Source organism: Daucus carota, chromosome 5 (assembly GCF_001625215.2).
Source record: "Daucus carota subsp. sativus chromosome 5, DH1 v3.0, whole genome shotgun sequence".
In the NCBI taxonomy this organism is placed as follows: Eukaryota; Viridiplantae; Streptophyta; class Magnoliopsida; order Apiales; family Apiaceae; genus Daucus; species Daucus carota.
The window spans coordinates 5,703,434-5,725,241 of NC_030385.2; the positions used below are offsets into that span (position 1 = coordinate 5,703,434).

The 21,808-nt window shown below is 35.1% G+C and overlaps 1 protein-coding gene across 2 annotated transcripts; it reads left to right on the forward strand.

The window, feature by feature from the left end:
* Positions 1-1,754: 1,754 nt before the first annotated feature.
* Positions 1,755-19,944, forward strand: LOC108222772 (histone-lysine N-methyltransferase ASHH2). 2 transcript variants are annotated; one of them, XM_017396673.2, is made up of 18 exons: positions 1,755-2,008; positions 2,387-4,005; positions 4,317-4,515; positions 6,793-6,959; positions 7,071-7,150; positions 8,325-8,456; positions 8,530-8,646; positions 9,015-9,107; positions 9,534-9,611; positions 9,932-9,988; positions 11,691-12,576; positions 12,667-12,722; positions 13,809-13,888; positions 13,969-14,051; positions 14,150-14,229; positions 15,576-15,655; positions 17,296-17,341; positions 18,424-19,944. In XM_017396673.2, exons 2-18 carry the CDS (start codon positions 2,439-2,441, stop codon positions 19,549-19,551), a joined length of 4,929 nt encoding a protein of 1,642 aa, XP_017252162.1. In that variant the 5' UTR covers positions 1,755-2,008; positions 2,387-2,438; the 3' UTR covers positions 19,552-19,944. The 2 variants fall into 2 exon arrangements, with proteins under 2 accessions (XP_017252162.1, XP_017252163.1); XM_017396674.2 differs by having other exon boundaries at positions 1,871-2,008; positions 2,319-4,005.
* Positions 19,945-21,808: the final 1,864 nt, after the last annotated feature.

Genomic DNA, 21,808 nt, shown 5'->3' on the forward strand with positions numbered 1-21,808 from the left:
TGCATATCACATCAAACAAAAAACTTATTAAATAAATGCAAGTCGATAATTGTAAAATCCCGTAATTATTAGGATAATATAAATTGGTTAGTAATAAAAAAGGATTAAAATTGGATTACGATTAGGATTTAAAATTGAATTAGGATCATGGGCCCAAAATATGGTTGAGACTTGTATTCGAATAACTAGTAGCTCTGAAATTAGGGTTAGACTCTTTATATATTAATCGGTTCCCTCATCATTTTATAATCTTGTGCGAGCCGCCCAACTTTTTCTTCGTTTTTTATTACGAAAATTTCGTAGGGTTTTATTTACACAAATCAGCCGTCTTTGTAAAATTTGTTATAAATTCAATTGTTATCTAATTTCGATGATTCTTGATGTTTCGAAAAAGATCTTTCAATTGTCTACAACTTTCGTTCACAATGTTTTTCCGGATTATGCTTCGAACTATTCTCAAATTTACAAAACTAATCGAGATCCTGTTTTTGTCACTTTGAATCTGAGTGAGCAGATGTTTTATTCAACCAAAGATTCGTTACCAGTCCGTTTTTGATGAGCCACACCTTTTCGGAAAAGGTCTTTTCGTCCTCTACGGCTTTTTTGTTTTGAGTTTTCCCATAAAAGGTTGTTTAATGGGTCAAAACAGTTGATTATCGGGCTAGGTAGATTGGATTCGTGGAGGATTTTGGAGTCTAAAATGAGATAATTTTGGTTGCTTGCTAAGGAATGATTATATGATTTAGAATGATGTTAATTATTGGTTTTCAGTGTTGAGGTAAGTTTCTGATTGATTTTTCTAGTGTTTTTAAAATGATGATGTGTTATATGCTTATATTTGATTATATTTTGAATTGATTTGCGTTCTAGTATATGTGCAGTGTAGACGATGATTTCAGAACTCTTATTTATGCCATGGTTTGCGGAAATAAGAATAAGGATAAAGACCGAGTCACCGTATTGTAGTGATAGTTTTCAGAAAATTAAGGACCGTTATCACCAGATTGTAGTGATCGTGGTATAAATTATGAGTTCTAACTCATTGCTGTCTATGTGATTGTCGTATCGAATATATGAAAGTGTTTTGAAAGTATTTATTTCGCATATTGTTATCGTATAGAAAAACAAGTATGTTTTATTATATGTGTATACATGTTACTTGACCCGACTAGTTGGATTGATTAATTGCTTGCCGGGCTGTATAGCTTATTACTTACAAATTTCAGGTTTAATTTAAGAGAGAGTTGATGTGCAGTTCGATGATGTTAAATTTGGAGAATTTTGACACGTGAATTCTAGATGATTAGCTGTGTTTTTGTAATAGTTATTTTTTCAACGGGATTTTAAATTAATAAATTGTGTTGTATAATAGTTTTGAATTTAGTATTAATATTTCGAAAAGTCGGGATGTTATGATAATTCTAAACAAATACGCCTCATCTTATTTATCGTATGGGTTTTTTACAAATAAAAATAAGTACTCCCTCTGTCCCATTATAACTGATGTTTGACTTTTTAACACGCATATTGAGATGTAAAAAAATAATATCTATACTTAATAAAAAAATTCAATTCTTATATCAAATAAAAGTTTAGATTCTAAACTTTTATTTGATATAAATTTTATAAAAAATAATTATGTTTAGATGTGATTTTTTTAACATTTTAAAATACGTGTAAAAAAATCAAAGTTAAAATGAGACGGAGGGAGTATGTTTTTTCTATAAATGAAGATAAGTAGTAGTAATATGTTTAGGAATGAGATCGCCGAGTTAGAGCCGAATTCCGGGTTGCACATAAAAAGACGAACACAAATAATGATTGCAATACATGTGTGTATATATAATATTTACTATTCCCTGTATCCAAGAAGTCAGCAGGATATACATACATAAATACATATACACACAGCGGTAACCCTAACTACCGACTAACAGATTTCTCTTCCAATCTGTTGATGCCTGCTGCTCGACGACTTTTAGTTACGGCGTCGTTTAATTCACACCTGGTAATTGAATCTCTGGTCTCTTTTCGCTCTGTTAATCCACTGAATTACAGCTATCATTGCAATACTAACGATCAATTATTGTTGTTGTGTGTGTATTAGATTATTGACTTGCAAATTTTGATTTTTAAGTTATATTTGGGGTTGACAATGTGCATTTTGTACGTTTTTAGGGCTAGTCGTTCACTAAGTTTGAGTTTTTTGTATGAATTTGTGTACAAGTAGTGTTTAATTGGTAATTGGAGTTTTGATAAATCTGTTTTGTTTACTTGAATTTGAGGTGTTCTATGCACCGTATGTTGGTAACTTGTAGGTTTAGGATTTCGGGATGTAAATTGTGCACAGAATGCACGATTTAATTGATTTTGTTTGGAGATACAGGCTTGTCAATTGTGATGCTTTGAGGATTTTGGTAGCACGATAAAGGGTTGACATGGCTAGCGAGATGGTTATGGGTGAGGAAAATGTTAGTGTTTCAGGAGAGGGAGGTTTAGTTGCGGATCGTGAATGTGGTGTTGAGAATTTATCAGTTTCAATGCAGTCATGTGAACCCTTTTGTACAGCTCAAGTTGACTCCTTGGAGAGTTTCGTGGGTGCTTCTGATACAGTAGGGGCTAATGCTATTTCCGGTGCCCTTGATAATATTAGTATAGCAGAGTCCTCAAGAGAAAAGCAGGAGGAGAAAGATACTGTTGGTAGTCAGGATTTTGCTTCTGAGAGTACAGTTCATGATGCTATTTGTTCGTCACTTCGTGCAAGAAATAGCACTATTAATGGGCCACTGTTGAAAACTGATACTGCAAGGCCTTTGAGAAAGTGCAAGATGATATCTAATAAAAAAGTTTTTCCGGGTATTGAGATATTAGAGCTTGCAAGGAGGAGGAGGAGTTGTTTCTCCAATAGACCTCGTGTATCTGATTGGGGATCACTAGAAACTATTGGACACGTTTTTAATGTGTTTGAAGATGCTAATTTGGATCAAATTGAGCAGAAAGAATCAAGAAAATGTAGTGGTAGTAAGGGAGAGACTAAACGAAAGAATAATCGGAGACGCACAAATTCTCTCGGGACTAAAAAAGAAATTCCTGCTTCAACTGGTGGCATCCGTTTGACAGTCACATTTGGCGATATCATTCCCGGTGTTGTTGATGATCATAAAAGTTCTTCTGGTATGCAGATTATATCTCCTAAATATAATAAAGATTTTGAGAAGAAGTTTGAGGAAGGGACTTCTGGTACCCTTGATGGTCATGGCGGAATTGGTGCCCAGACACAGGTTGGTCTATCGGAAGAAGCAGTAGGAAGCAGGTGCTTAGATCCTGGGACTTCACCTGATTCAGAAGTTATAAACCTAATTGCGGAGAGCCAAACTGATGAAAAAGTTGCCGAGGACGATATCTTAAACAAGAGATCTTGTGTTAGTGGAGAGATCTCAAGTTTAAGTCTACCCAAAACATTTAGTAGGAAAGGAAAGAAGAAAAATGAGCCCTCCCAGGATGATAAGGGAAGTGTTAATGATGAACCTTCGAGTCCGGAAATTATAGACGATACTGGAGTAGCTGACCAACATAGGCACATGGAGAGGACAGATAACGGTTTCTCGACCAAAGATTCTGTGTCAATTACAACCGGTAATATAACTTCTAAAACTTCTAGTGCCGGTGTATGCTTTACGGATACCCCCTTGCAACCATATGGAGTGTCCTCCTCTGGAGTCCTGCCAAAAACATTTGAAGTTGAAAATTGTTTGGGAGGAGGCTTATGTTCTCCAGCAGGGTTTCAACTTGAGACACTGGAGAAGTGTAATTCATTTACTGAACCAAGGGATCATGAAAATAGCGAAAACTCAAGATCTCCCGGGAGCAGGTTGGAATTCTCTGAAGCAAAGTCTCTAATAGGAAATTCCTATGTCCAGAAGGGAGACCAGTTTAACCTCAAAGCCAGGGAAACATCTGATCCTGTTCAGGCTGTACATATGATCGACAATTATTCAAAAACAGGTACTTATAAAGTTATAGCTATGTCAATCAGATACTTTACTTCTTCAGTCTGTCTCCTTGTAAATTAAGCACAATTCTGTTAGCTTGTCACAATTCCTTCAATTTGGTGAAACCGAAAGTGTTTATAGACGATGTTACTAAAATGTGACGTAAATGTCTAAAGGGGTTCAAGTTCAAAATAGATTAATATTGACATGTCGTGTAACTTAATTTTTTTTGCAGATAAGTGTTTTTCTCAGACAGCATTGAAATACTTATGAGATCATAACCAACTTTTTTGAATGTTATTCTAAGAAAAGTGTATGTTGTAGGAAGTCACACATTTACTTATCACGGAGAACTCAAAACTGGATGCAGCATAACTCCAGATACAACTAGCTTAAAAATGAATGGGGTAGGAGATGAACAATCACCACCACGGAATGCTTGGGTGAGTTGTGACAATTGCTATAAATGGAGGCGTATTCCAGCTCTGCTTGCAGATTCCATTGAAGACACAAAAAGTAGTTGGTATGGCATCATGCATATATCTCTTAGATGCAAAAAAACTATATATATAAAAAAGACGTGTTATATAAATATGTCATTGAAGAAGAATTGGTGTATGTATCATGATTTGATAAATAGATTATCAGTTGAGAGATGAGAAGATATACTGGACCGAGCTACCTGTCATGTCTGTGTCTTGTTAGTCAGATGTTTGAGGGGTATCAATATTATTTATTCTTTGCATATAAGATATAAGTTAAGCTATGGAAGCGCTCGTAGTTTTCTCTTAAAATTGCCATGAATTATTTCTGAATTCTAATTACATTTAATTATGTGCTTTTCATGTTCCATTCTGTGGCTCGGGAGATTAACATCGGCTTCTGCTTACATAAGTGTACTCCTACACAAAGTTACTAGTTTATAGAAATCTAGCTAATTCCTTTTGTAAGGTTCAACTTTCAGCATCCTCTTCATCTCTTCTTTCATCTCTGTTAATTTCCAGTTAGGATTTCTTCTAATCCTATCACCATATAGCTCTGTAAGGTAGCTCACTATCACAAGCTTATTGGAAAAGTGATAGATGCACTTGTGATCATCAAGGAGGGTTTTTATCTTCCATCCATCAAACTCTTAACAAATGACAACCACATCCTAAAAGGACATCCATCAGCACACACCACATGTATCCTCTGTGCATGATCCTACTTGTTTTGTTCCTTTTCTAGTCTCTCATTTTCCCTCCTAACCTCATTTTTCTTTTTTCTTATATCAGCAAATTCCTCATCACCCAAACTATCAACATAATCATCTTCTTCTGTGTCTTCTCCACTGTCTTCTTTAATGTCGTCTCCATTTGCATGCCAACTCTCATCATCACTGTTATCATCTTTTCCTATAGAACAACTTTTCTTTTCCTTTGTCACATTTCTTCCTAGGGGTCAATTTTTTGCTTCTCTTTTTATTCCCCTTCCCAAATCCTACTGCATTGCCCTCACCCATTTGTGCATTCTCTTCACCCATTTGTTCTGCAATATCCCCACCCACTTGTTCTGCATTATCATCCCCACCCTCCTCATTGGAACTCCAAACATATCACCCCCGTCAACTAACACAGGTTCAACATACTCAGCTTCTTTAGGTGGATCAGCCTTGCTCCATGAATGAAACACATGGAGCTTGCAAACTCCTATCGTCTCAGCACTTCTAACTAACTCAATCACATCACTATCATGCACCAAGAATTTAAACCCTTGATCCGGAGTAACCCCATCAACTGGAGAATACATTCTATCTTCGTCACTAACAACATCACTCACCATTTCCCTAATTTCTCCAACACTCAGCTTTTGCACTTCAGTTTTTTTAAACACCTTCGACTTTGGACCACTATACTCATACTTCAAGCAAGTCATGAAAGCACCCCCATAATATACAACTAATGATTATGTGGATGGCCTGACAGAGAAAATTAGGGTTTACAATTATGATCACAAAAACAACAAAAAAAATTAAACATTTACAAACACTATCAATTAGGGTTTTAAAGAATTACAAAACAATCACACATTACAAATGTAAGGGTTTATATATCACATATGAAGCACTGATATTAGAGTAACTTGTTTTTCTTTGGGTTTAATCTCTCCACTTTACTGGGTTTGATTTATTAACGGGTCGGGTACAAGCGGGTTGGACATTTAACATAATTCCGTCAAAGTCAAACATCATTTAAGGATCGTGATAATTTTCTATTTTACAGTGTTATGATTGGTAACGTTTTTTGGAAATATTTTGAGTCTGAAAACTTTTTTGGGACGGCGATTTAACTGAAAATTGTAGTATATTACAGTGATGATTTGGCTTGTCAACCCGATATAAATCTATGTGGATTACAGGCTAAAAATTGTCCAAGGCCTTTTAGATTGCAGAGACTGAACTCTTTTATTTTTTCTATTTTTGGATAGTTGTCAAGTATAGAAAGAGTGGGAAGAAATAATCAAACTCCAGATCTCTTCTAGCACTAGAAGTACCTTTTCCACCACTTGGGATTTCCTTAATCCTCAGTTACTTTTTGACTGTTAAAAAAAAATGTTAAAAGGGAGTAGTTTTTCATGTAACATGGCGTGTATTTTTGTTATGGATAGGGACATTTATATTTCATCATATTAAAACAAAAATCTTGGTGTTGCTTGATTGCTTGGAACTTTGATGGTCATTATAAAGATAGGTTCACATATTAGCTTCTTGTACTTTAGTCTTTAGCTTGAACCTTAACTATGCATATGTTATATAAAATAGGACCTGTAAGGACAACGTGGATGAAGAATTTTCTGATTGCTCAATTCCCCAAGAGAAATCAAATGCAGAAATCAATGCAGAGTTGGACTTATCCGATGCATCTTGTGAAGATGAGGCTGGTGCTTCCCTCCATAAGCCCAGTGGACCGGAGAAAAAGAAATTAACAGGTAGCTTTGTGTTTTAGCTATATATCTTTCAAGCAGTAACCGAGTTTTGTCTTAGGATGATACTTGGAAAATATTCTTTCTTAATTATAAGAACATTTCAATATTCTGCAGCTTCTAAACAGTCGACTTGGAAGCTTATCAGATTGAACCATTTCCTGCATCGTGCCCGTAGAACACAAACAATAGATGAGGTAGATAGTTTTCTTTATTCTAGTATTCATGAAGTTTTATCTTGTACACACACATTACATATATTGTTAATTTATATTGAAACTAAATTTCACAAGAACAACTCAAGTATGATAGCACTATTACGGGGTTTTGAATGTGTTATAAGATGTGTGGTGAATTGTGTCTAGAAGCCAAAGGTATGTTGAGTTGCTACTATGTTCATAGTCAACATAGTTGTGAGGTAGATGCCATTAAGAAATAAAGAATCCTGTTTTTGGCAGTAAACTCTTATATAGTGAAGAAAAGTACTCAGTATTAAAATATACTAACCTTTCTGACATTGAAACCCTACCTTTTTCACATATTTACTAATTTAGAGAAAAAACACAGTATATACCAATTTAGACATTACAAGCAGTACAAGCAGTATATGCAAGATCTCTTTTGGAAATTGGAAATACCCATAGTCCTTCAAAATACCACTTAATGCAAATAGTATAATTTTGTTTAATCTCTAATACACGATAAGGAGTACCTTTGAAGGGAAGTTGCAATATCCTTCCATTACTCAATTGATATACAGAGACTATTTCTATTTAAAGGTTATTTGGAAAATTTCTAAATGTCATAACTGAAATAATGTACAATAGTAGGTAGTTATTTCCACATATGAGAGCCAAACACACATCTCTTTCATGAAATAACTAAAAACAGGGTCCGCCTGTTCTCTCACTTCAGAGATGACCACAGACTGCAGCACTGAAAAGTATATATGGTCTCATTATAACCCTAAACTATCTATAATATGTGATTGCTATGTTGCTCCTTTTAATATATGATCATCATAAGCAAACAGAAAAATAGTGAGTATTGTTTTTTTTATGGCATGTTACATGTGAATAAAGTGTATAATATGGTTGTATGACTTAGTCATTTGAATTATTAATTTATTTTCAAGAAAATACATTACGGAGAGTCTTGCAGTGGTATCTAACAAAATGAAATTATGACACAATGGAGTATGTGTTTATGTAGTAAAAATTGAGTATATCAGTATATGAATCAACATGTTTTTAAATTTGATAGATACTATAAATCAGGGATTATAAGAATTCTGTTTTATTCTTTAATTTAATTACTTGGATTTAATTTTAGTCAATAATTTCTCACTTGTCTAGGATACTTTTGTTTCAGATAATGGTTTGTCACTGCAAAGCACCTGTAGGAGGTCGAATGGGCTGTGGAAATGGATGCCTGAATCGGATGCTTAACATTGAATGTGTAAAAGGAACGTGTCCATGTGGTGAACTTTGTTCAAACAACCAAGTAATAATGCTATTGCTCATCTTTAATATCCTTGGACACAAAACTGTGGTCTAACTGTTGCTGCAATTTACAGTTCCAGAAAAGGAAGTATGCAAAACTGAAGTGCTTTCGAAGTGGAAAGAAGGGCTACGGGCTTCAGTTATTAGAAGACATTCATGAGGGGCAGTTTCTTATTGAATATGTTGGAGAGGTATTTCACTTAGTTAGGTATTAAAGTTTGAATTTTTACATTTAAATTTATTAAGTATAAAGGATGATTTCTTCCTTTTTAAAGCTTGATAAATCAGATCTTTGTTGTTAGAAGATAGATTATATTAGAATGATGGTCTATATATATCATTCTCTTAAAGATGAAAATGGTTTAGTAGATTATGCAGTCATTTTTGTGTTTGCTAAAATGTTGAAGTTTGCATTAAATAACTTTCCTTTCCACTCATCCTACCGCGCAAAGATTCACAATTGTTTAATCCTCATTTTAGTAATGGTCTAACTGTGATTTTTTTTTTTCTCAATTTTTACTGGTTGTCAAATGGTTCTGTATCAAACGTGGGTGTACAGGTGCTTGATATGCATGCTTATGAGGATCGGCAAAAGGAGTATGCTTTGGATGGGCATAAGCATTTTTACTTCATGACATTGAATGGCAGTGAGGTTTGGCAATTGGACATTTTCTTGTCGCTACTTAAAAATACTTGAAATTATTACCTACTTTACCGATACAAGTAGTAACTTTTGTCGGGTGATGTGATAGTCACCGATACAAGTAGTAAATTTTGTTAGGTGATGTGATACTTTTTTTTTTTTTTGTCTTTTTGTCACAGATGTGATGGTATGTTAATGTAATTGAATATCAGTTGTTTTTATAGAATAATTGTGGTTAGTGAAAATTATCGTGGTATGAATTTTGACATCACACAGGGTCAGGTAGTAAAAGTATCTCCCAATTGTTGGTCATGATTTAGCACACATTGGCATGTGTGTTGTGTTGAGAGCTATTATGTTTTTTCCCTTATAGCAGACTTAACTCATATCTCGTTTTCAAATTACAAGCATTAGTAAGAATGGCTGTGTTCGCAGGTAATAGATGCATGCGCCAAAGGGAATTTGGGTCGTTTTATTAACCATAGCTGTGAACCAAATTGCCGTACAGAGAAGGTGAGTACACTTATTTGAGCATGAATTTTTGTATCTGATTAAATACTTTTTGTAACACAAGAGAAACAAATTCTGGAGTAAGATTGTTGCTGGTCTTGAGAAGATGGGATCTCACTTAAGCCAACATGGGATTTCAGATGGTTTGGCCGTGGCCTTAGTAGATTGGTTGATTGCATTATATGTAGTTCAGTATATAATGAAGATAGTTTTGAGAACATAATGCTTGTAGTTGTAGATGATTGACACTAACACTAGTTGTTTCTCTATGTTTGTTTGAATAATATTGAAGAATAAATTTTCTGTTGTATTTGCTGGTACAGTGGATGGTGAATGGGGAAGTTTGTGTTGGACTCTTTGCACTGAAAGATATTAAAAAGGTATGCTTCCTCGTTCCAACTTTCCACCCATTAGCTATGGATCGAACTCACCGGCAAGCAATTAACTACTAAATAGGAAAAAACAAACAAGATGAACGCAAGTTTTCATTATCACTACTGAATAATTAGAACTGAAAAATAGAACAAGCACTCTGCATTCTTTGAGATGTGGCATCTCCCACATATGACTACCCAATACAAATTATAGATAGATTTATTCTTTCCCCTCTCCCAATATTTGGTCGCTACTCCCCTACTTGTCAGATGACCATTCTGCCCTCCAAATTATCTTATGTTGGTTTGTTAAATACTTAAATTATAGCCTTTACTCTTGGGCTTGAGTTTGCCTCTTTGACCATCTGTGGACCTCCTTGCATATGTGAAAATTGCTCCATACTCATTTTGTTAATGCTTCCCTCTTATATCTTATCTTTCTGTCTAATTTGTTCACAGCTATCCATCTCATCATGGCTTTACTCCATTCTGTCTAAACAAAAGAGTGGATCGCATTAAAGTGCATCATTGTTCTTTGATCCTAATTATGATCTGAGTTTTTACACATGATATATATCTGTATATTATCTGAATTATATGTTATATTTGTTATCTGTAATTAATAAACGTATTTTATCAAAAAATATCTTACTATCCAATAAAAACTCTTAATTGAATTAATTGTATGTGTAACTGCACCTACATTATAAAAATATTATTTTGCTACCTTAAGCTGACAAATCTCTTTTGTCAAAAAGCATTTAAAACCTTAAATCTATTCATGCAAGGTTATTTAGAGTCGGTAATCATTATATAATTGTAACATTATGAAAGACTATAGATTATACTCATGTATATGGGAAAAGATTATGATATTACTTCTAGTGGACTAAATTCTTAACCAAAAACTTGTTTGGTTATATAAATTTTACAATGAATATTAACAAGGGAAGTGCTACACTGGGATGTATGACATCTACTCGAAAACCTATTAAAGATTTATGTCGTTACTATTTCAGTAGCAAGAGGAATTGGTTATTGGACAGATCAATATTTCACCTTCTATATATTAATATATGTTCATTGTAATTATCTAGTTTTGAGTTTATATATTCTTGCGAGAATGTAGTTATTCTTCTTGATTAACATAAATTCACATTGTGAATAACCCGTTGCTGTGCGAAGACCATGGCAGGTTCTTTATCATTATGGCCTCTTGACAATTAGCTATCCACGTGTCATGCGGTGCTATAATCTCTATGCATGAATGTAAAAATCATGTTTTTTGCCTATCGTAGAATATGTGACTTGTGAAATACTAAATTTTTTATTGCAACTTTCCTTGGCCATTAATATTTTTTTTACCCCTGCATTGGCCTGAGGTGACGTCTTGAAGGCGTGCTCTCCTCTTCAGATGTTTCTTAGATGAGTTCAGTTAGCATCAGAAATCTTGCCCGCAACTGCAATTTTGTTTTACTCATAATTTGGCTTTCCTAGATGAAGTTTTCTTGGGCTTTTAATGTAGGAATGTAATGTTCCACCCTGTAGTAGATCTTTCTCTAATGTAATGCTGATGGTGTTGTGTTCTAGATATCGAATTGTACATAATTTGAACATTTTTTTATCATTTGAATTTCCTTTTCAAGGATTTAGGAAAAAAAGAAACAAAAATCAGGTATGAACCTATTCGTGGATGTCATTGTTTCAGGGTGAAGAGGTGACATTTGATTATAATTACGTACGGGTTTTTGGAGCTGCTGCCAAAAAATGTGTGTGTGGTTCATCTCTGTGTCGGGGCTATATAGGTGGTGATCCTTCAAGTGGTGAGATTATTGTCCAAGATGATTCAGATGAAGAAAATCTGGAATCAGTTATTGTCTGTGAAGATAGTGATGATTATTTGGACGCTACGGTTTCTGCAAGCAGTTTTGTTGAAGTTACAGATACACGTATTGCTGAGAAAGATGTACTTGGCAACAATGCAAGGGCTATTGAGCATTCGGAGGGTACAGAAAAGATGCATGCTTCGTATAGTTTATCAAAGCAAAGGAAAGAAACCAATGTTGACAACAGTGCTGCTGGATGTATGGTGATGTCCTCTAGCATTGAAGAATCTACACAAGAAACTTCTTCTGGTGACACGGATCTTAAAAGTGTTGCAGAAATGGATGGCATGATAAGATTACCGGCATCCGTGCAAGCTATGGATACTTTCATGCAACTGGCTGATAGAAAAAAAAAGATCTTAGCTGTAGCTCCACCAGAGCCCTGTCTAGCTGAAGAAGAATCAAGCAAATCTTTAAGCACCACACAGAGCTTTGAGTTATCAACAACAAAATTGAGCAGATCGTCAGTTGATAAATCTAGTAGTCGGAGGAAGCTAAAGGATGATCTCAGGGAAGACAGGAGTGTAATTACAGCTTCACATCCCAATGCAAAAACTTCTCACACAACATCTTCTCTTAAAAAAGTAAAACCTCGAAAGAGTGACTTGCTTTCAAAAAATTCTGCAGAGAGGGGAAATAAATTACATCCGTTACCTTACAGATCAAGAAAGACTGTAGACAGTTCCTCAAGCGATCCATTTGAAGCAGGTGTGCATTTTGTTCTCTCCTACCGTGCAAGTACAGTAAGTATATGGTGCAATCATCGTATTTAATACATATCTTTATTTGTAAATACAGTTCAGGTGAAGCTTAATGAGCTGTTAGATTCTGAAGGGGGAATAAGCAAAAGGAAAGTAAGTATATCTTCCATTTGTATCTTCTAATATTGTATCTTCTCAGAATGGATTATGTGCATGTACTTTGTACTGGTTCTTCCTTTAGTTGGATGTTCTATCTCTTTAAAACAAATATTGTTCAAATTTTGATGCTTAATTTTATGGTGGGAATTGTTATTTTCAGAAAAGGGCAAATTAATTCTAACGTCCCTGAACTATTGGTGCTTTTTTTTTTCTAGGTCCCTGACGTATAAATAAAAATAGATAAGTAATTAAAATTTTGAATTTTTCCTATCAAAATCCTTCTGTTAATAAACGTCCGTTACGTTTTGCTGATGTGGCAAGTTTAAAAAAAATCAAAAATACGTTTATACCCTGTAAGCAGCCATCATGGACGACACTTGTACCAAATCTCCGCACTCTCCTCCAATTTCCCAACTCCACTCCCATTTCTAGCCTTATTTCATACTCTTCTCACGGCCCGCTGGTAAACTCACCGGAAAGTTACCTGAAAACGAGTTGTGATGAAGAAAGGGTTGAGAACATGAACAGCCCGCCGGTGAATGAGGGAACGACGCGAGATTGTCGGTTGAGAAGGAGAAAAATGGGCTATGGTTGGGGTGGGGATTAGGATCCGAATTAGGGTTAGGGTTAAAATTGGGGCAAGTCAATTTAGAAGGAGAGAGAGAGATGAGCTTGTGATGAGTCAGCTATTGCTGTTTTAATTTTAATTTTTTGGGTTTGCCACGTAAGCGTTGACTAACAGATGTTTGTTGACTTTTAACGGTAGGATCCGAATCAGAAAAGTTTGAAAGTTTAAGGATTGTATTATCATAAAAAATAGGTTAGGGATCTAGATAATAAACAGCCTATAGTTCAGGGACGTTAGAATTAATTATCCCTTCAGAAAACATAAATATTGTTGCTTATAGTGCTGTCATCTTATCACCCCTCCTTATGTCATGCCTCCATATATTATCAATTAATATCTTCTTTTTTAGTTTTTTTGGGCATGTTTTTGTTCCTTGGATCTCACACAAAACTTTCTATAAATTTATGTTGAGCTGTTTAGTACCTTGTGACTAATTGATGCCTTTGTAATAGGATGCATCAAGGGGGTACCTGAAGCTTCTTTTCTTAACTGCTGCTTCTGGAGGTAGTGGCAATGGAGAAGCAATCCAAAGGTACCCAGTGATTTGCTCATTTTTATCATCTCTTCTCTGAACAATAATATCTGTAGTTGCTAATCTCATGTGTGCTGCAGCAACCGAGATCTGTCTATGATTCTTGATGCACTGTTGAAAACAAAGTCTCGAACTGTTTTGGCTGATGTAATCAACAAAAATGGTTTGTTCCATAGCTTATTCAGAACACGTTACTTTCATATTCTTTTGTGATCTGTGAATGTGTAGTATCTCCAGGGTTTGACCTGCTTCAATCTTCAGGTTTGCAGATGTTGCACAACATAATGAAGCGGTGCAGAAAAGAGTTTCATAAGATCCCAATTCTCAGAAAGCTTCTTAAGGTGCATGTCATAGGAAATGTGTATCATGTAACTTTAATTTTTTTAAAACAAATAAATGAATCATTTTGTCTTTGAAGATTGAATAATGATGTCACTGATAGTCCTTAGCTGAATTGTGTTTTTGGTTCCGGCGGTAACTGTGTTAAATTAGTGGTGCAAGCATTAGTTGTATGGCTTGTTAACTTCCATTCTTCCAGTCAACAATCATTTTATTTAACAAATTTTGGGCAGCTGATTTGCACTTATTATGGGGACTATGATAGTATATCTAAGTTCCTAAATTGCTCCTAATTTTTTGTTAGTATGTTTTATTCTACAGTCCTGCATTTGTGGCAATGGATATCATAAAAACTAATTGATTACCACTCTTACACAACAGAGTGAACAAACAAATGCCAAAATGCGATTAACATTACTCCCTGTACAACTCTAAATTGAAATGTAATTTACAAACTCCCCAAACTTCAAGAAGTGTGACTAACCTTTCTAATAGTATTTTCTCCAAATGCCTAACCCTTTTCCCCTAATCTGTTAATATCCTTTCTCCAACCTTCCACACTCATTGCACTTAGTAAATAACCCATTAACACTCCTCTTTTTAATTATTCCCTGCAGTCTCCCTTTGCCGAGCCTTCTAGAGAATGTTACAGACCTGAGTTTTTACTAAATTCTTAGCAGAATTATTATCTTATCAATATAAGAACCTAATTTGGGGCTGTAGGTTATGTCATAGTTAAGTAAGCGGTCGATCTAAAACCTTAAGGTGTCAGAGTCTTCAACACTCCCCCTAATCGTACGATTGAACAAACAGAATCCAGACAGAAACATATAATTGATTTAAACAGATGGGGGCAGGAGGACTCAAACGTACCCCTCCCTAAACTGAGCTCTGATACCATGTTAAGTAACCCGTCCATCTAAAACCTTAAGGTGTCAGAGGAATGCCCCTACGGGATTTTATACTCTTCAACACTAGTTACTGTGTTGGTCAGATTATCATGGGTTGAGTTTTCAGTTAGTGTTGCAGTGTTACAAGTATATGTAGCTGGAATTGGGTGGATGTTAGAAGGGCTTTAGCTGCTTATATAGTAAATGTTCATTGTTATTGGATGTAGTAGGTGATTCATATCAATCTAACCGAGACAGATCCCACCAGTTTTGAGTCGTATAGAATTGCTGAGGGTTCAGATGGGGCCAATTTGGAAAGACCTGTTTTCAGATTAACTTACTGTAATTTTATACTTATTTGGTTAATATTTGACTAATATTTTGTTACCATGAATTTGTGGAAAGAAGTGTCGGGGTCTAATGAGTGTATGACAGGCTACCCAATTTTTTTGATGCAGGTCCTGCAGTACCTGGCTCTGAGGGAGATACTTACCCCAGAACATATCACTAGTGGTCCACATTGTGCTGGGGTGGAGAGGTCAGAATATATTAGTAATTTTTGTTTCTATGGACATCTTTACATAGTTCCTTCAGTTTATTCTGAAAATAATTTGCTTTGGAAATTGTTAGCTTCACCTATTATATGAATACAAAGACACATGCACTTCATGTTTGCCTCAAATAAGTTTTTAAATTAGACATGGATAACATGGAAGGAGGGAGTTGACTCCAGCTTGTGCACAAAATTGAATCCTCTGTGTATACATCTGTTGGCTAATAAAACGACAACTGAGTTTCACTGAAGTTGACTTGTTGCTCTAGTAGGTCTTATATAAACAATTGGCATGCATATATATATGGATTTTCTTTAAACGATTAACTCATATATATAAAATATATGTAATATGGATGTATATAAATGTATAACATGATCTACTTACTGAGTGCCTTCTTTAATTTTTGGAATCAAGGACTATGTAAACTTCGTAGTCTTAATAAAATCAACTACTTTCTGTTTATCATGACGTTGTGCTCCAGATTCAAGGTTTTGGGCACTTGTTCACTGCCCATCTTTCCCTCCTAGCAGAATCTAGCTCCTAACTTCTTAATTGTTAAATTCGTCTTCTGCTCGTCTTCTAAGATGTATAAGTTGTGAGTAAAGATTAGTTGTCTTCTTCTTACTTCCTTGTTTGTGGTCTGTATCATTCATGAATATGTACCACTTGTTTGGACTAATTTGCAAGAAGTGTATCAGGTGTTTCTCCGTTTTCTCTGCTATAAGTGAAACTGATATAAATATAATTGGTTTTGCTGCAATGTCTAAAAACACAAGTGATATAAGTCATAATATTGGTTACCTACCAGAAAACATACTGTTTGTGTGTACAATGTTGAGAAGCTGGTTTTCTTATATTTGAACCCAATTGAGAACACTTCAACTCTTCTAGAAGTTCTTGACTTAGTTGGACTGAGCTTGGACAAACAGCTTTTAAGAAATGCAGTGTAAATGAGAAAGTGAGATAAATCGAGTGTCTAATTGTCAACCAATTCAAGGGCTGGGCTCAAACGAGAACTAGTTCTCTGGGGACCTAGTATGTTCTATAAACATCTTCTCACTAATTTTTCTTGAAATGTTTAAAATATTTTCATATGTGTGTTTCTAAATACATGAAACATGTGTTTATGACTAAAGTGACGATCTTTACTGGACAAGTACAGACCTAGCATGTTCTGTACATAGAATATATATATGTACATACATACATATCTATGTGTGTGTGTGTTTCTGCTCCATAAACCTTTTGTCACCAATTTGTTTTTCTATATGCATATATTTTTTTTTTGTTATAATTGTGTTTTTATCTACAAACAACATCCATTTTATATAAAATATAATATAATTCTTATAAAACAAAGAGTATTCTCTGGAGTTCTCTGATCAAGGAGTTAACCTTAGGACCCGACCCGTTAAATCATCATGAAAACAAGAAATTATTGCTAAACTCCACAATTAGGTTATACTTTAGTACCATTTGTTAATGTAATGTCTTACTTCTGGTTTGTATAGTAATCTTTCTTATACTTTGTGTTTTGGTATTTCCTATCATCTTGTCTTTCCCCTAATGCTTTTTACACAACTTCTAAAATATATCTGAAATGAAATATATCTTAATGCAGTTTTAGGGAGTCAATATTGTCATTGACGGAGCATGATGACAAACAGGTAATATTTACCTTCTCGAATTTAAATGTATATAGCTATGTAGCAAAAAAAAAAATTGTCTATAGGCCATTTTTTTTCCTCTTTCACGATGTGTTTCTCTTCTGTTGTTTGTTAGAAAGTTTAATGTGGGTTTATATTTTCATCCCTTTTTGCTCCCAATTTTCTTATAAATACTGATCAGCTTCGGACCCACTCTACTTAGTTTAATTAATTTGAATTCTTTGCACTATTAAATGTACAATTTCTGTGTTTTGTAAAGAAGCAATCGTTCTTGATACTAGAAATTGCTGCTGAAAATAAAAGTTGCTTAGGAATATTGTGCTTTAGGTCAACTCCTAGTCTCCCACTAAAATTAAGTAAAATTCTTTTTCGGCTTTGTTTTATACCCTCTGTGAGATTTACAACCTCCATAGAGCATGAGTCTACTGGAAGTTCGAAAGCCACGAAAGAAGTTACTGTGTACAAACTAAATATAATTGCAAGAATGGTCAGATAAACCAATTGAGGACTCTGATCTGTAGATGTAATCACCATAGGCGAGGAAGGTGATGTTTACATTGAACTGAGTGAAAGCAGATGGGGTAGATTGGACTTTACAGTTTCTGTTGTTTAAGCTCTATAAGAATGTACTTATATAGTCTACTCGGTAAAATTCAAGGTGACTACATTTTGAATATGACATGTCCTGATTCTTTATTGTGGCGTTAATTTGTCTGGCTGATCCTACTCGAAGGCCCTCCGACTAGAATGAAAATATTAATATCATGTTTATGAACTGTTTTCTCATAGAGTTCACATTGAAATACTGAATATTCACATGCCATAAGACTGAAATTTATCTTAAATTCTGGAAAGTACACAAACCTTATTTTGTGATCAACATTTGTCCCCTTGGTTGCCTGCTTTTGTTGCATGACTTGGGATTTAAATAGGATATTGCTGAATCATTAGTTGGTTTAGTCTGGTGTAAATCTAATTATTTTCTTTTTCTTATAAAGTTATTTTCTTTAGAAACTGTAAAGAAGATCATTTGTGATAAATTTGAATATATTGGTCCTTGTTTTGTCTTTCTTGCACAACAGGTCCATCAAATTACACGCAATTTTCGAGATAGGTGGATCCCGCGTCCAATTAGGAAGAACAGTTACATGGACAGAGACAGTGGTAAGCTGGATTTTAATAGGGTGGCCTCAAACTCCAGCAGGTTATCACCACTACAAAGTCAGTCATCTGATTCAGGCGCAAGACATCCTGAATCAGTAGAATGCATCAAGCAACCAAGAAGCTCAAATATTAATCGTGAAAATACAGACGGCTGCTCTGCTTTATGTAGTAGTGAATTTGTTGCTGATGGAGCAAGAGTCCAAAAACGTAGAAGTCGATGGAATGAGGCAGAAGACTCAAACCGTGGTAAATATGCTCCCCTGCATAAAGAACCAAGGATTCATTCTGAATCTGTACAAGTTTCACATATTAGCCTGCTTTATGGGAATAGTGGAGTGCCATCTGACCAGGCTGCTATTATAAATGAGGAAAAGCATAACAATCTATATGTAAATCGTTCCCCCAATAGGATGACTATTAAATATCTAGATAACAACGAGCAAAGCATTGATGAGGATGTACCTCCTGGTTTTTCTCCTCCTCATAAAGCTTCTTTTGTGCCATCTAGTGCTTCTTCAACTGCCTCAACTTTTTGCCAAGAGAAGTGCTTGTTCCCAGAGTACCCTTTTGAAGTGACGGTGGGCCATCCACAGGAGAGATTTGTTTCAAGGTCCCCTGTTTCATTTGGGATTCCAATGCATGCGGTGGAGCATTTTGGTAGACAAGGTGAAATAGCTGAGAATTGGTTTGTAGCAGCTGGGATTCCTTTCCACCCTTATCCACCACTACCTCCGTATCCCCGTGATAGGCGAGGCCCTGCACCTGCTTTAAGTTCTATGATATTGAACTCTGTTCCAGTAATTGGGGAGGGTTTTCAAAATAATGCCACTTATCAATCGGATCAGATTACTTTCAGCACATCTGCTTCTTGCATGCCGGATTTGGAACTTTCAGCTCCCGTGAAGCAGCACCATTTTCAAGGAACAGGGGGTGCCTCTAATAGGTTGGAAAGGAGATACTTCAGGCAGCAAAAGTGGATCAATACAAAATCAAGGCCTCCCTGGGTCCGGGGTGAAGCTGGTAGGGGAAACTTTGGGAACATTTAAAGATATGGATTCAGTTTTGTAGGCATATGAACCGGAGCAAACGTTCTGAAAAGTCCATCTATCCCAAATCAGATACATATGGGAGTAGGGCGTTGTGGGAATATATTTTAGCAACATCTGCAGCACCAAAATTTGCCTTTAACTATTAAACTCTAGATACATCCTCTCCATTTTCTGTTTGTACTTCCTATTCTTTATTTATTACTCAAACTGGAATCTACGGTACAATGCGGTACTGCCTTGAGTCCCAGCATTCTATAGGTTGGGAAAGCAATTATTCTGATTATGTTGTGTCATGGGCTGGACTTTCATACATGATACCTCAAAGAGGTAAGCAATATGTTGTTTTTTTTAAAAAAATTTATTTAATAAATTTGTCAATCTTTCATCATTCGTCATACTGTCTGTCTTATTTTCTTAGATTAGTTTTGAACAGAAGTTAATCTTCTCATAAATGCGCGCGCCCACCCATGCACCCACCCACACACGTAATGTGCACACAAACACAAGTAATATGTGCACGCACATACATATTTTTCAACAAAGTTCATGCTGGGGATATTATGTCAAAGGTAATCTTTACAGTGACGCAGCTCTGGGGTATCAAATATTCTTAACTCTTAAATGACTGATGAGATCGATTCATGGGTTAGTGGACATTGCAAGGATTCTGAATATCAGATGATAATTTGTGCCTATTTTTAAGGACGGGCATTTTTTTTTTTTTTTTGCCATTGCAGCTCTCCTTGTCAATACCAGAATGTGAAAATTGGACCTTTGGAGAAAGTTGATATTGAGATTTAGGGGTTTTTTCATTTATAAATATTTCAGATATGTAACAATCCAAATAGTTTGTTAGTGCTGGGGTTTGGTGTATGAAATATCTGATAGTTGTGTGGTTTTAAGTCTTTTTTCCCTCCGTAAATTAATGGTTGTAATATATGTTTTCTTTATAATGGCACTAGTCATAATTATGACATTCTGGTGTTGCTGAGAAAGGAAAACAGGATTGACATTTTGACAAGTGTTTCTGAATTCAAACTAATAAGAGTTGTGCAGTGCTACACCATTATGAGGTTTCATTCCAGTCGGATCCATTTCCATCGCAACATCATTTTTCTAACCAACATCTTCAATACTTTATGTAAGTCGCTCTATACTCGTATCCGTTTTTGATTTTCTGTATTTGTTATATATTGGTAGATTGTTGACGTTTAACTTCACAATTTGGTTTCTTATCGGCAACATTGAAACATGATATCAAATCGGCTTCCAGCTATCTGTCTATACTTGTAAAAGTGCATTCCGAGACTAAATTCTCTGCCTGCAATGGTTGATTTTATGTTTATGTCATTTCAAAAGTGTTGAGTTGATCTTCTCTTCTGTAATGTTTTATAACAGAAGGTAGATGGCTCGTAGAGTTTTTTGAGTTTTCTGTTCTTGGGTGATAATATTGTTAAAATTAGGAAATGGTCTTTTTTTGTTTTCATTAGAAGTTAGTATTTAAAAGTTAAGATCGGCAATGTAAAATTAATATATTAACTGAATGGCTAGGCATGTTAATCCTGATGAACTTTTTTTACCCGGACTTGGTTTAAATTTCCTGACCTTAGCTTTGCTGATTTATTGGAATCTTTGTGCCAGTGACTTGAAAGTATTGATTAATTAGAAGCTGAAGCATTCTACATCTTATTTATGGACATTGTTGCCGTGTTGCTCCAACTCAGAATGTCTTAATGTATACATTTTGGATCTGCTCGACATATGTTTATTTGTCGCATATAGGTTAAGGGGATGATGTGTCGTTAATTTATTGCAGATATCGAGCATAATACTTGTATTAAGTACCGAGCTACTGTATATTAGAGTTTGTAGAAGTAGCCTGATTCTGAGTAGTTGACAAATATATTTTGCTTTTCTTCTGGGAGTGCAGGATAATAGTCCAAAAAGGTAGGAGTGCCTAACGATCTGAACTTGAAACTTAAATATATTTAGCTGTGCAGAATGGACCGTGAATGTTTCTGGGAATATATGTGCATATATTGTGAAGGCGTACATGCTTCAAGCGTCTTTAGTTTTAGCTATTGATTATAAAAAAATTAGCTTTGCCTCTACTATCGTCTTCAAAGCACTTGGCTCGTCTTTAATCATGTAGAAGGTTGGTTAGGAGTACAATAGAGAGAGAAAGTGAGTCTTGTATTATTTTATATAAAATATAATTTGAGAGTGATAGACTCTTTGAATAGAGAGAAGAAAC

Excerpts from the sequence above, each read along its gene's own strand:
- LOC108222772 (XM_017396673.2), top strand. The coding sequence starts at position 2,439 with ATGGCTAGCGAGATGGTTATGGGTGAGGAAAATGTTAGTGTTTCAGGA. Across the intron at positions 6,960-7,070 it reads GGAGAAAAAGAAATTAACAG|CTTCTAAACAGTCGACTTGG; the intron begins GTAGCTTTGTGT and ends AATATTCTGCAG. Across the intron at positions 8,457-8,529 it reads AACTTTGTTCAAACAACCAA|TTCCAGAAAAGGAAGTATGC; the intron begins GTAATAATGCTA and ends TGCAATTTACAG.